The sequence below is a fragment of the Psittacula echo genome (genome assembly GCF_963264785.1).
Source record: "Psittacula echo genome assembly, chromosome: 7".
Taxonomy (NCBI): domain Eukaryota; kingdom Metazoa; phylum Chordata; class Aves; order Psittaciformes; family Psittacidae; genus Psittacula; species Psittacula echo.
The window spans coordinates 15,507,968-15,524,118 of record NC_137740.1 but is presented as its reverse complement, the minus strand read 5'-3'; the positions used below and the strand labels follow the sequence as shown (position 1 = coordinate 15,524,118).

General features: G+C 38.4%; 1 protein-coding gene across 9 annotated transcripts in view; it reads right to left on the bottom strand.

The window, feature by feature from the left end:
* Window positions 1–16,151, bottom strand: part of ADGRL2 (adhesion G protein-coupled receptor L2) — a gene marked incomplete at both ends in the record, with an annotated part of 129,046 nt that overhangs the window by 36,060 nt on the left and 76,835 nt on the right. For 8 of the 9 annotated variants that reach the window (XM_080624136.1, XM_080624137.1, XM_080624138.1 and 5 more), the window contains 2 exons: window positions 8,266–9,066; window positions 14,690–14,799. In XM_080624136.1, coding sequence (XP_080480262.1) covers window positions 8,266–9,066; window positions 14,690–14,799 — 911 coding nt within the window. Of the gene's footprint in view, window positions 1–8,265; window positions 9,067–10,003; window positions 10,019–14,689; window positions 14,800–16,151 lie in introns of all 9 variants that reach the window. The other variant, XM_080624144.1, reaches the window with a different exon arrangement.

Genomic DNA, 16,151 nt, shown 5'->3' with positions numbered 1-16,151 from the left:
GAGAATAAATAAGCTAATACCATGCATTTTTTAAATCCTAACTGATACAAGAATAAATTAAACTAATTTATGATTAACATCAGTGGATAAACTGGCTTTTTTCTTTCTTTTTTTCTTCTTCTGCTAGGCCCTTGAACTCTGACTTACTGGACAACACATCTTCTATAAGTTAAATCATAAACAAAAAACAAAGAAGCACTGCCTCACTTTCTTTTGGCAGATATTTTTTAAGTTAGTGTTTTGAGTAAGATTGACTTTCAGTAGTTTGGCAGATCACAATTATTTCAGAATCCTTTTTCAATTATATTCCAGTTATATTAGGATTCTCAAATATGAATTTATCTTATTTTCACATGGATTCAGAATGGAGTTTTTGAACATCACAATGCAAAGATGTGCTTTTCATCCCTCTCTTGCTCACAAATGAGGAACTTCTTCAGTGCTGTCTTCAGTCTCATTCTTGGCTGCTTGAATACTGTCTGTGTAAATGTGCTGAATTCGTGGCGTAGCCAGCTACTATGAAACCTATTGAAATCCTCAGATCTGTTCTGCAAGTACTTGCCTGACATCTTGCGAAACTGCTGTAATTTTCTTTTGATTACAATGCATCCAGCTTTCTAGTGCTTTCCCAATTAACATTTGCCAAGAGCATTTGCAATCACTTGCAGAAGTGTCAGGCAACGCCTGCTGAATCAGGTCCTGGGGAAGGGAGAACTGGTGGGCACAGAGAATGATGCAGGGGACCAACAATTATTACTATCTATCCCCCAACACATTGTGCGAATTAGTACATATTTAATCACTGAAATGTGTACTAGCATCATTGCAATTACTACTCAAAACCTATAATGTTTAGGATAGCTTTGTCTCAGGAGCAAAATATCACCGTAAGAATTCATAACAACTCTCTTAAGTTCAGTAGTGAGGTAACAATTTTCAGAACACTTTTTTGTGCTGCACCCTGAGCTAAAATATTCTGCTGTCACTACTTTAGGTAGAACAATTTGAATGCTATCCATTAAAATCAGTTTTAAAGCATACCACCTATGATTCAAAAATGACCTACATAATAGGCCATACTTTAGAAATATATTTGTAATCTAATATTTTAGGAGAAAGACTTCAAAACCACCTCTCACAAAACTGAAAAAAATACAAGCAATCTCTAAGAGACTTTATCTTGAATTAAATTTTTAAGAAGAAGTAGTCAGTGTATTTAAGAATATACCCGAAAATTCCAGACAGTGCTGGAAACCTGAGAATATCTGAGAAAACAAGAAACAACCAAACACATCACTTTAAGGAATACATCCACCTTTTAGAAGGCAGATCATTTTGGTTTTAGCGACCTGTTGGAGAACATGATCTGCAAGGCCATTTTCCTGAGCTGCAAGAAGACACATGATAGCTGCCACCACCTGATGTGTCTTGTTCTGAAAGCTGAGGGTGATGGCATCTGCACGCTCACATGCAAGGTCTTGCAGAGTGCTTTGCCAATAGAAGATAATGACAGTGATGATTAATATGCCACAACTAAGAAGAACAAACTCCATGTCGAGGTTATTACCCTATTGTTCCAAGCAGCAGGACTGAGCCTCTCTACAAGGCTGAAGATATGCAATTTTTGTCCAGCACCAAAAAAGCCACTTTTACAATGTGCGGTTCTATTTTTGACTTTTTGGCTAAGCTTGACATGCTGAAGAGAACCCCCAAACCTCTTTTTTAAGAATAGGTGTGTCTCATTATCAGCTGAAGACTGTCTTTGTGAAATAAAATATATATAAAGAAAAAAAAGGGCAATAGGAAGTAAATCCACAGACTCAAGTTGGGGGGAATTAATTTACATTTGTTTCATGCAGTTACCAACAGCTGATGTAAACAGTTATGCATACTATCGGTTTTAAAAATGAAGACACCACTGGAGTAAAACTTAACACCTGTTTAACAGTGTGATGTCTATAAAAAACATAACACAATTGCCTAGGATAGCAGAGGAATAGTAACTTTGTTTCCCCAACTGACAATGAAGAGTAGATTTAGAGAAGGCACGCAAGCTATCTAGTATTCTTCACCAACAGGTTTCTATTCTAAGCAGGCATAAAATACATTTTTTAAAAACCAAATCAAGTCAAAACAAAAAATCCCCACCAAAAATACAACTCTAATCTTACATTTAAAATTGTCTTGAAATGCCCAAATGATGCGCTGCTTCTGAAAATACTAATACTTCTATTTTCATCTCCAGCATACAGGTAACTGTAGAAAGCAGCTGCATGTATTTTTCAGTTAAATGTATACTCTTATAAGACAGATATTTTGATGCATTTTGACATGTAAATATCAATGTGCCCACCTTTGCTTTCAAAAGGTGTCATACACTGAGCTGCCATGTAAAGCAATGCAGATCTGAAACCAGTGCAAATCCAGATTTCCCTGCCTAATTCATATTACCACTGTGTGCCTGTTTTCATGCTTCAGTGAATAGCAGGGAAGTCACTAAGACTCACATAATTATCTATAGGTTCCAGCTATTATGCTAGCCAATACTCTATTGACCCTGCCAAATCCCATTTAGCTGACAGTGAAATGTTTACATAGCCATTAATACATATATAACCTGAAAATGATAACGAGTATGCCACAAAATTAGCAAAATACCTATGATCAAGAAATGTGCTATCTGGTCCCTATTATGTTGTCCTTACTTGTACAGCCACTCTTTAATCAACCTGTAGTGTATCAGATTCAATATAACGGTAATGATCTAATTTACTTAACAATTTGCTGCATGACTTCATTGTAGATTCTCGGTGTTATAAAGATTTAGTTGTACTAGTCTCCTATAATTTCAAGCCCTTAGTGATAGTACTTTCCGAGTTTCTGTTCTGTCCACACTCACAACATCCGTATATTCCTGCAGTGATCCAATAAAACTTAATGATGGGTATCATGGTACAAAAGGGGAGACAACTTTAGTTTGAACAGTTTGCACAGTTAGCACAAATTGGGATGAGTGTAGATGAAATCTCTCCCTAACGCACTAACATAGAACAAAAGGATTTATCTTCTTCTTGTTACCAAGGAAACCCTACAATGTAATGCTGACATTCACTTTCTAGGGGGAAAATTCCCTTCATTCTTCCTGATCTTTTAACTTAAAAATCTTTTAAAACTTTCTGTTTCAGTGAGGATTCGTTTGGTCCCTGGGATACCTCCTTTAGAATGAATGTAACAGGACATACCCACTAAATTTACCAAGGATATAAAAACTCTGGTTTGTTTCAATTATTTCATAGCGGCTTTTTGCAAGGCCTGATATATTTTATTTTGTTTCTAAATTATGGTTTTCATTTTTAAATGTAATTTTTAAACTTAACCTCAGAAAATGTGCTCTTCTGCTCACCTCCGTGCCTGGCAAAATCTTGGAGCAGATTCTCCTGGAAGCACATGAAAAACAAGGAGGTGGTTGGTGACAGCCAGCATGGCTTCACTAAGGGGAAATCCTGCCAGACCAATTTGGTGGCCTTCTATGATGGGGCTACGGAACTGATGGACAGGGGTAGAGCAGTTGATGTCATCTACCTGGACTTGTGCAAAGCCTTTGACACTGTCCCACATGACATCTTTGTCTCTAAATTGGAGAGACATCAATTTGATGGGTGGACCACTCAGCGGATAAAGAACTGGCTGGATGGCCACATACAAAGAGTTGTGGTCAATGGCTCAATGTCTGGCTGGAGACCAGTAACGAGTGGTGTCCCTCAGGGATTGGTGTTGGGATCAGTCTTGTTCAACATCTTTGTCAGTGACATGGACAGTGGGATTGAGTGCGCCCTCAGCAAGTTTGCCGATGACACCAAGCTGTGTGGTTCGGTTGATATGCCGGAGGGAAGGGATGCCATCCAGAGGGACCTCGACACGCTTGTGAGGTGGGCTGATGCCAACCTGATGAAGTTTAACCATGCCAAGTGCAAGGTCCTACACCTGGGTTGGAGCAATCCCAGGCACAGCTACAGGTTGGACAGAGAAGAGATTCAGAGCAGCCCTGTGGAGAAGGACTTAGGGGTGCTGGTCAATAAGAAAATGAACATGAGCTGGCTGCAGTGTGTGCTCGCAGCCCAGACAGCCAACCGTATCCTGGGCTGCATCAAAAGGAGCGTGACCAGCAGGTCGAAGGAGGTGATCCTGCCCCTCTGCTCTGCTCTCATGAGACCTCACTTGGAGTATTGTGTGCAGTTCTGGTGTCCTCAACATAAAAAGGGCATGGAACTGTTGGAACAAGTCCAGAGGAGGGCCACGAGGATGATCAGGGGGCTGGAGCATCTCCTGTATGAAGACAGGCTGAGAAAGTTGGGGCTGTTCAGCCTAGAGAAGAGAAGGCTGCGTGGAGACCCCATAGCAGCCTTCCAGTATCTGAAGGGGGCCTACAAGGGTGCTGGGGATGGATTCTTCATTAGGGACTGTAGTCACAGGACAAGGGGTAACGGGTTAAAACTTAAACAGGGGAAGTTTAGATTGGATATAAGGAAGAAATTCTTTACTATAAGGGTGGTGAGGCACTGGAATGGGTTGCCCAGGGAGGTTGTGAATGCTCCACCCCTGGCGGTGTTCAAGGCCAGGTTGTACAGAGCCTTGGGTGACATGGTTTAGTGTGAGGTGTCCCTGCCTGTGGCAGGGGGGTTGGAACTAGATGATCGTAAGGTCCTTTTCAACCCTAACTATTCTATGATTCTATGACTCTATGATAATATCTGAGTGGTACTTGTCAGCCATAGCTCTGAAAATCATTTCTGCATCTATGTAGACCTAGATGTATACTGAGGTGTAGAAGAGGCTGAATGTTTAACATGTTGCACTGTCTTGGCAGACATGCTGCAAATGCCAGGAGACACAAGCACTGCAGAAACAGGAGGACCCCTCTGAGAAAACTGCAGCATTTCCTCAGCATCAGATGTGTAGACATGGTGCACAAGGACATGGTTTAGTGGTGGACTTGGCAGTTCTGGGTTTACAGTTGGACTTGATGATCTTAAGGGCCTTTTCCAATCTAAACGTTCTATGCTACATCTATGCACTGTAAGTCCCATGGAAAGAGAAGTAAAAACTACACATGAAGAAGGAGGTGAAGGGAGGTTCTAAGAGCAGCAGACTGCATTGTCAAGGTAAAACAGTAGCCTGGCTGCTGCATCTGCTGGAAGTCTGAAAGTTCTCTTGAAGATTAAAGAAAATAAGGGTACAGGGAGCACATAATGTGGACAGTTTTAAGAGGAGAAAATGGTGTAGGTTTGCAGCAAGGGCAACGCCAACATCAGGTTAATTACAGTGGTATTTCAGAGGTTTCAATAAGCAGATTTAAAAATGAAAGAAATAACAGAAAGAAAAAGGCAAGTTTAGGGTCACAGATGAGTCCGAGATTTTAGCCCTGGGAGCAAATGTAAACCCTTGAGCTCAAAAGTGTGACTCTAATGTGACAAATCCATCTTTCATGTAGGAAGAAAGACTGTTGTTTTTGAAGCACTTGATAGTTGAACATTACGGTGTAGATAAGAACTGATAGCCAAGACAGATAGATGAGAAAAAAGAAAGAATCAGTGTGTGTCTATATATCATTATTGCTCCCACGGCAACAGAGGGAACACAGATTGCTGAGTTTCCCACAATGGCCCCAAGTTAACCATTCGAACAGAAAAGGCCACGACTTCCAATTTTGAGGCACTGACCTTGTGACACCATTAAATACTTGATATTAAAGTACCACTGCAAAAGACACTAAAAGAAGGTTCTTGTGTAGGTGACTTAAAGAATATTATCCTATGCCTTTTGAGTAGATTATTAAGTAATCTGAGCCAACAACAAAAAAACCTCAATCCAAACCAGAACAAAAGAAACACAAAACCACCCTTCATCAAATGTGCTGAAAATCCGGTCTATTTCCATATGAAATAAAAAAATCCAAATGCGTTATTATATATATAGATCCTTTACCTGTGTAACAAGAGAAGGAATGATTTTTTATACAGACTTGATGCTGAAACAAAGAGTAACTGAGAATATAATACAAATAAAAAAGCTAGAAACTTTTCTTGTTTCTACAGCAGTACATTTCAAGGACAATCATATTAGATAACTTTTCCTTTAATTTAGTAGTCTTTAACTACAGGCAATTGGCTTAGGCAAAAGAGGAAATGAACCGAAACAGATTCTTAGATCTGCTATGTACAGATCCATACAAAATTAAAATAATGGGCGTTGGCTTTATCCAAGGAAAAATACTGTTTGTGAATATATGCATTACACATTCAAATAAACATACTGCCTTCATATGGTTCCTATATTTTGAAAAGGCCATAATCAAACTATATTTACTTATGTCATAATGCATTTAAAACTCAAACTCACAAATCACTCAAAATATACTCCTTCTCTGCATTCACGGGTGAATGGGCAAAGAGCTCAGACGAGAGGCAAGCCCCCTGTGGTGTGCCCTTGGAACCCTTTTTGCCTAGGTCTGGTTAGAATAAACCATTTCTTCCCCTTCCCTGCATGCCAGCAAGGAAACCAGGAACATTAAGGGGTGCTGGTGGACACTCAAATCTCTTTCTGGTATTAGATGGGATGTGGCCAGCTCATGCACTGAAACGCAGGATCTTGGAGATTACGAAAGACATTACGGAATGTCTTACTTGAGACCTTTGATGATTTACTAAAGCAAAGGAAGAATTCCATAAAGCCTTTTCTTCCCTCCCTGCCCTTCCTTAACACTTTTTCTTCAATGCAGTGATTTAAAGATTAGCTTCTGCCACATTCATGGCAGCTGCCTGAACTGAGAAAGCTCCTTAGAGTCTGCATCTCCATTTTCCCTCTTAACTATTAAAGCTTTGGAGAATTTAAAATGCATCTTCATCTCAGTTAAACCGAATTAAAAGTGACATCATGCATGAGAATGTATGAAAATGAAAGCCTTAAATTTTTTCTAATTACATAGGTGGGTATGTCTCTGCTGAGAGCAGCCCCAAAGCCTCCCTGAGGAATGGACTAGCTTTATATACAGGACGGCTTCCCAGGATGGCTGCCCTTGCAGCCAGAGCTCAGTCCCCAGACACCTGAAAACTGCCTGAGCCTGGCCACGTACTGCCAGAGACTGGACAGATCATCACTTGGCTCTGGAGATCACTCATGTATCAGTTCTAAACTGCCTTGTTCTGTTGCGTATTGCGTACTTCTTTACCTGGAAAAGCTATATGTATGTTGATATAATTGTGTGCACACTACTTAGTTTGCACTGCTGTGCCTGAATCAGCTTCACTGAAGCAGGATAGCTGCCTTTCATGTGGAGAAGCCATTATTACTACATTTTCGAAGTAGAAAAAGCAGCTGCTAAACATGCATACCAGTTAGATGAGAGAAGTGAAGTATTACCTTCATTGCTAAAGGAGCTTATCAACATTCTGTTCCTTGCTGTATGCATCTTCTGCCATGGAGCATTTATCTTGGTATTTACTCTCCTCTGCAGACGTTAATATGTGACTGTGCCTGTTCATGTCATTTTTAGGGATTTCTGAGCCCTTAGAAGCTCTGTTTTTTCTCCCTTTTGGCAGTTAGTGTCTTTCCTTTTAGCTAAGTTGTTCTAACTTCAAGTCAGCTGAACTGGAATTGTAATGGACTTACACAGAAACCTGCTAAGATTTTGAATAATCTTGTCTAACCTGGCATTAGAAACTGAAAATAGGGCTGCAGAAAAATACTTATGCTTGGTACTGCGCATTAACCCCCGACATCTCCTCCGGGACCTCCTAGCATACATCGCTCTCAGCTGCTGGCGCCAAGAAGTTAAAAGGTCTGCATGTATGTTGTAATCAATTCAGAAGTCAGGTAACACTGAACGAATAGGAACAGGCTTCTGGCTCAGCATGAATGAACTCAAACTTAGTTTAGCTATAGAAGTCAAACTGACTGATGGTACACAGTAAATAAACAATTCCTCAACTTGTCCTTAAACACAGAAAAGCTAAACACTTGTATTTAAAAAAAAAAAAATGAAAGAAAGAAAAGCAAAGCACAAGACCATAACCCAAATAAAGAAATTCTATCTCTCTTCACAGGTTCTGCAAATTTTCCTTGCACCACTGTAATTCTGTACAGTGCAGACAAACAACTCTTCCCTGCCTTTCTGACAAGAGGTAAGTCTAAAACAAAAAATATCATAACACAATTATCTGAATGGAAGTACAGAGAGATTAAAAATGAGAAAACCCAAATTCTTACCTTGGGCAGGATCAGGTGGGCCAAACTCCAAAGAATATCGCAGAATGAAGTTGTTATTCCACACATACAGCTGGTTGTCTCTGGGGTTGTAATCCACTGCGGCGATATACTGGTACTGGTTGGGGAAAGGAATGTCCACATGCTCGCCTCTGCTTAACCGGGTATTGTAGATGTAATCAATGGCATTCTTGCCGGTCTCACTCTCATTGTCCTGATACACTGATCGCACTACATACAGGACACCACATATCATGAAAGCATTGGACGCTCCCCGCTTGTCATATGTCGTTTCCCAGGTGGCTTCAAAACGCAGGGTGTAGGGATTCAGCTGGCTAATTACTATCATCCCATTGTTTTGCTCCGTAGCATAAATTACCCATAAGCCATTTTCATCAACTGCCAAGTCAATGTCAGTCTTTCCCCCCCATCGGTATGGAGAGGTGTCATGGTAATTAGCATAATTGATTATGGCCTCTCCACTCTTAATTCTAGTCCTCAAATCAAATTTTACTATGTTCCTAGTTCTCTCCTTGTTAAAAAAGACAGCGCCATCATACACTACAAATCCAGTGCCATCCACTCTATTTGGCAGTTTATATGTTGTCTGCTGGCGTCCATTTTGGAAGTCCTCTAAAGAAGCATATTCTATCAAAGTATCGGTGCGATATGGAGTCCATGGCATGAAGTATATTTTATCTGCAGCCTGGAGAGGATCTTTGCACCAAGCACCTGCTTTTTGTTCAGCTTCATATAAATACGGTGAGTCCACAATTGCTTTCAGCGTCCCCGGGCAAACAAAAACTAACAGTCACAGAGAGAAGTAAGACAAGAATTACGTCAAATTAAGACTTTCTCATAGTAAATGGGAAAAAAAAAAGGAAAAAAAAAAGGTAGGTAAATCATAATGACTGTGTCAGGAAGAAAAAAAACTGATTTAATTGGCACTAGATTATACCTTATGTTATAATTAATGCAAGTATCACCCTTTATCATCCACTTTTCTTAAAGTTACCATGTTCTTGCTGTACCAGTATGGAAAGTGGACGGGAACTGTTTTCACTAGTACAGACCAAGGCTCAATGGCATACACAGACAGCTGAAAATGTAGAGCTACTCCTGCATTTTCATCTTAGACTTTTAGTGAGTACGCATTAACGTTCCAGAGCTTTTAACTGGTGTGCAGCAGTGCGCTAGGTCATTTCAGTCCAAAAAAAAATCACATCAACTTGTTTAGAACTTTAAGAAGTGGTGAGGCTGAAAACAGAGGTGCCTCGATTAAAAATAAAGGAACAAAACAAATCATCAGGTATATAGAGAAAGCAATTAGGAGCAGAGAAAACAAAACACAACCAAAGCAATGAATGAAACAGACCAGGAAACCCTGTAACCATGGCATGCTATGGAGAGGGTTCTGGAAGCCAGGCAAGATGACACTTGATTAACAAGAATATACCCAAGGGTGAGAGAAAGAGAGGGAAAAAGAGACAAAGAGAAAGGGAGAGAAAAAAAAGCAAGGGAGTCTTCCCTCCAGCCCAAGTATCTCAGACACTATACCCCGCCACCTACTTCAAGCAGCCAAGTCACTTTATTGCAAACAGTCGACTTCTTTATGAGGTGTACTTATGAGATCCTGCTGATTATCATAATATAAGAGTGTTGTGGGAAGGGGAAGGGAAGAGGTTAACATCCATAAGGCACATAACAAGGAGCTGGGGTTTGGACTGTATACGTTATTTACCTTTTTGCTCCACTTCTATTTTAAGCATCGGAAGAAAAATAAAAAAGTGCAAGGAAAAAAGAAAGAAGATTAACATAAATTGACTATTAATCTAAAGATTAAATTAGTAACAGACGCTAAATATAGGGAGAATAAGAACTGCACTATATTGGATAAAGAGAAACAGACAACAGGAAAACCTAGCAGGAGAGAGATTCTACGGTTACACAAGTGAACATGGATCAATCATTCTAGTAGATTAAAGAGGCAATACAGATATGTTGGCATGTAGTTTCACTTAGTGAACCTGAATAAATAATAAATGACTTCACTAATGCATGCTATATATATTCTTCTTCTTTTCAATGTATAATGCTATCAAGTTGGTTTTTAAGTGCCACACTGATATATTATTATCATATATGTGTGAGTGCACATATACATGTTATATTGATTAATTATAAGTGCAAAATGCAGCATATTATTTATATAGATTTGTATGTGTGCTTATTAAACCTTCTCCCATCTTTGCCCCAGACACCCCTCTGCTTCTTTTTCTTGTAAAGAAATCTGCTCGCATCCTTTGGCTCTCCTTAGGTTTTATTTTATTTGTTTTCCTGAATGTTAATCTTGAGAACTTTCGCCACTTCTTAGTCTATAACTGTAAAATCACACTAGAAGGAATAAGCAAAAACATCTAGAAAAAAGAAGCAAAAGCACAGTAAGCAAGAGGAAAAGAGAAGAGAAAATTAACATTTAGCTCATTCAGATACTCTCCAGCATCATCGATTAAGCTCGAAACAGCAAGCTAGTATGCAAGGACAGTCATACTAAATGCGCAAACAAATATGCATCCCACCACACGGTACACGGAAAATACAAAACAAACCCGATTAACATAGTTATACTACTATAGCAATTTTTCCCAAAGGAAGTTTTAAGGAACATGTTACAGGAAATCATATTGCTGAAGTCCAGCTAGCAAACAGCTTTCCAATAATTATTTGCAATAAAATCTATTTCATATACTCAGTACACTTTGAAGTAGGCTTCCTTAGTTTCATAAAATGACCCAGAAAATGACAGATGTACCAACGTGTGTAACAGTAGTTGCTGATACCAAGGAAGTGTATCAAAACTATCTGCACACCTATTACATTTTCAGTATTATCCTGAAGAATGTATTTGTGTGTTTCATATAAAGTTTTGGATTTTCAGTTTCATTTAACAAAATTACATATGATTATTTTGAGAGAATGGTATTGGCTGAGCTGATCTAGTGTTTCTTCAGGGAACAATTCCAAAACTTTATGAGGGAGTGGGAGGGGGTTAATATTCTCAAAATGAGCAGTAGTTTTCCTAGCCTTTGTTCATTTATACGTCTTTAGGTAAAATACTTTTTCTTCTGCAATTTGTAATTCTTGAGTTATCCAAGTAAACAGAAGATGTATTCTGAGGTGAATTCCTGGGTTTCACAATCAGTGTTAATGACTTTCAGATGATTCTGTTTGTGAACTTTTATGCATGAGTTTATTCCTCGCCAAAGCACAATATTGATATTGTACCTGCTTAGAATTAGTAATAGGAGAGGGGGAGAAGATAGGGATACAAAAATCATTACTGGCATGTCTGCTCTGTATGCTTTGGTGTACAGCTGTACATTTTTCAGGGACAGATGGGCTTATTGAAATAAACAAATGCTGCAAAGTCCAATCAATACAGACAGAGAGAGAATAAAACACTTTAAAATGTTTTCTATTGAATTCCTGAGACCAAAAAAGGCTTAAAATAAAAATGCACAGATGTACAAAATGGTACTTTTGATGTCCTTCTTTATAAAAGGGCTGACTTCTGTTATTCAGTCAAAGTGTCAACATACATTGTGCAGCATAATTGACATAAATGTGAAGTATGGTAGTCTCAATTTCTTAGTAATTTAATCAATAACACCCTTATTTTAGGACAAAGCAATGCCTACCAAATTTGTTAAGAATTTTTGTTTTGTTGGAGATCCAATGGAGTATCATTGAGATAGCTGGGGTTTTTTTGTATACACTTTGAGATGCAAAAAAGGAAGTTTTTAATTAAGACTTTCTTATGAGGGTGACAAATGCAGAACCCAGAGAAAGCTCAATCAGTATGTATTATCAGCAAAGCAACTATGTATTTCTGGAGCCCAGCAACACACAAAGGAGACCATAAACTGCATTTTGTACAAGGGTGACACCAACTCCAGTATGTAAGAACTCCCAACTTTCACCACAAAACCTGGTATGATTGCTATTTGTAATCTCTCATGGACTGAAATGTGCCACAGTGAGACACAGTAAAATTTGCAGTCTTGCAGTAACTGAAGGTGAAGTTCAGAAAAAGTAAGAACCATCACTGAACTTTTGTTAGAAATGGTGTGATCACTAAAACCCTCCCTTCCTAGGCCCACAAAAGCCTATCCCACCTTCCTAACAAGTCTCTTATGCTGGGACAGCTGCTATTTGCAAACCTAATAATTTCAGTCTTTCCGTATGCTTAGATATGGAGCCCTGGAACAAGTAAGGGAGAAAAAAAAAATCAGAGCTGGTAACTGGAATTTATCAAGGCATCAGAAAAAAGTGACTTGGAAAAATACGGGAATAGGCTTTGTGGGACAGGGAAGAAAGATGGTCAACAATCAAAACAGCTACTGAAGCACAATGTCGTTCGAAATCAAACTTCCAAACTGATTATAGCAACTGGTAACCTTTTTGATGACTTCTGGTAATGATGAGTGATGCCTCTTACAATTCTGGAATTTGGCATAATGTCATCACTGTACATGCTGCAGTTGACAAACTCAAAAATTTAAGAGACTTCGAAGGACAAGAAGCATCCAGAATCCTGAATTATGATAGACACAGAATTACATAATTCAAAGGCTAGGCCAATGCAATTGACAGTAAACAAAAATGAACATTCAAAAAGTAGAATATCTACATGTTAGAACACAGGGTAGGCCGCGTTGTGGCACTATACTTCAGAAAACTGGAAAAGAAAAGGTTCCTGTAGATAGCAATACCCAATCGGTAGAACATATCCACACTTCTCTTCCTAAAACAGCATAAAAAATTATGTTTGAACATTATTTGCATTACATTTTTTTCTCTACAAGCTAGCCTACTGGAACTGGAAACGTAACCTCTTGTCATGTGACTGACCTCATGGTTTGGACTCAGATGCACTGCCCTCTTTCTGAGAATTTGGGAATGAAAATAATGCTAAAGTGAAAGTGATTTTTGTGGAACAAAACTTTGGTTAGATTGGGGTAAGACATCACTCCTCAAAAGTGGCACGAGAAGAACAGTTAAAACAAGCCACCGATACTACACACAGGAGGAATGGAACTAGGGATCATTGTATGCAGTAGGCTTCCAATCCTACAAATGGTACAGGAAAAAAAATCAGCAAGCAACCATTTCACAATGACACAGCAGAAATGAAGAAAAAAGAGATGATCTGTGTTTGGCCTTTAACAACAGTGAAGGTTCAGTGTGGTGAAGCAGTATAAAGTAGTGTTTTGGTTTAAGAAGTCTAAATTTTAAAGTTGTGCAGGAAACAGTATGGACAGTTTTGCCATAGCTTTGCTTATGTCAGAACTAATTTCCATCCTTTTTTTGATATATACTGTCACCACAGTGTTTTTGCATCTCAGACTTGGCCTGTTTCCTGTACCAACAGAAAATGTGACTTTGGTTAAGGATTACTGCAGATCAAGAAATTCACACTTAACAGTAACTTCAGGGAATGATCAGTGCACTGCTCAAATTCCACTGCAAACACAGCTATTTCTCTGTTGAATTACAGGACGAGGGAGAAGTCACTGCAAAGAATGACCTTACAAGAAAGCAAATCCAGTTAAAAGTGTTGAATCTGCAGAACTCTTATAAACATGCACGCATGTCAATGAAAAAAAGCATTAATTATTGCAAGGAAATAATAAGCATGTCTAAAGCTACTGAATTTTGGCAATAGAATATGGTACGAAACTTCAAATTTCTCTATCTCAATAAGATTTCAGTATTTGTTTTCAGTGAAAAATTCTATTCTGGCAGCTGATTCAAGGCACAACTTTCCTTTATATTAAAAGTAAACATTTCTTTCTCACTCTTTTCCCCACTGCTTTTAAGAACCAAGTTTAAGTAACTTATTTGTTATCCACTCTGAATTGCGTTCACTTATATGTGCTCCTGAAGCACAAAGTCATTTTAGAATGTCCCCAACCAGGTCATTTGCCTCCAAGTGTCAGTGTTGGGTTTTGCTGTGCACCCAAATTCACCACAACTGCAGGTAGCCTTTCAAGTAGATCATGATTAAAATTGAAGTCAATTCCTGCTTTAGAAATCTGTGAGCCAAGCCAATTTGTCAGCAACCGGTAGCGGGCAAAAGTACAAATTTCTATCTGGCCTATTGAATAGCTAATTTGAGTTTGTTTTCTGGAAAAACAGTAGCCTTAAAAGCCAAACACTTAAGAACACAGGCAGACACTTGGCCAGCATCACACCATGGCTTCCTTCCACACTTCGTGAAGCTAATTGGAGGCCCTAGTCTGCAAGTGCTCTGCATGCGTAATGGGTCCGTAGGCCATAAACATATGCTTCTTTTCCATGTAACAGCACTCCAACTTTAATTGTGAGGGCCAGAGGAAGTGAGCAAGAATAAAAAGATTATACTTACTGTAAGGAACACATTCATACTGAACTTCTAGATATTTGTATGTTCCAGGACAAGGATCAGGAAATACATCTGATCCAGTAACTACTATACACTGTGTTCGGTTGTTGCACCTGTAATGGGATAAGCAAGCAAGCTAATTAATTTAAAATTACATTTAATTTGCAAGTTCATACTAAGGTACTATATGCAGTGCTAACTCACTTCACACTTGGGCAGTCTAATCCATAAGACAACCAAGTCTGTTAATATTAGATTAGTCAAAATCCATAAATAAGGCTTAAAGACAGTATTTCACTTCAGGCTTTATACTTTAGAATTTGGAGATGAATGTTATCTCAAATGTCAATTGTTGAAACTGATAAAGATAGCTGTCCCAAATATAAACTGATTTGATACTACTAAGTCAATAAAATCAAAGCAAAATGCAAAGATACTATGAAATGAAAAAATGTGTAATTTTGAACAACATACAATAAGACAAATGAGCAATTCTTCCCATCTTTAGAGATACACATTCTCCTGAATGGTTTAACATCTCAAGGAAATTATTTTGGTTGGAATAATTATTGTAGTCAAAGAGTATTAGCATTTCCACTTTAATTATTTTAGGAGGAGCAATTGGTGGACTCTAATCTTCCTCTGTTAGGTTACATGAAGAGGTAAAGAATGACTGTCTGAGGAAACAGAAAAAACCAGTTAAAAAGAACAACTGCAAGAAAATTAATGAAAATGTATTTTAGAGGAGACTGGATAAGAAATATATATGACTTGCCTAACAATGGAAGTCAATACATATTGATAAAAATAAAAGCTTTATTATAATGCCTCTAACCATAAGGGTCTACTGAATTTAATGTTTTTTTTAAGTTTGGTTGGTTTTTTTCTTTTAATAATAAGAAGAAATTTTAGAATAGTATTCCTTTTTACAGGGAAAAAAAAAAGGTTGGAAGTTATAAGTGGAAAAACGACCACCTAATCCTGGAGAGATGGTCAAAATGTAATACAGAAAAAATTGTCAGAAGGAAGTAGAAGAAAAAAAGAAAGAAGAGAAGGTCATGGAGTTTGGTGACTAAAAGAGCTTGGCTGATCTTCACAGGGGTTAGTTTTGTTTGTCAGCAAACTGAGTAACAGAAGTCTGAATTTAAGTAATAGTCTAGCCTTTGACTCCAGCTGTACATCAACTTCTCTATTGCCCTGCTACTTCCTACACTCCCTGAATACCACATCCCAAGTTAAAATAATCTATCTTGTATCAACGGCTTTTAACAGCTGTACATTGCCAATAAGTATAAGAATAATTCACACTACCTCATAAAAGGTAGAGCAATCACATTTGAAGAACTCTGATATAAATCACTTTCCTTTTTATATACAAATCGAACTAGCACAGAGCTGGTCAGGACATGCTGTGCCTCTTGCTGAGCAAACTCAGGAACAACAACTCTTCTGACTTGATCAGTTA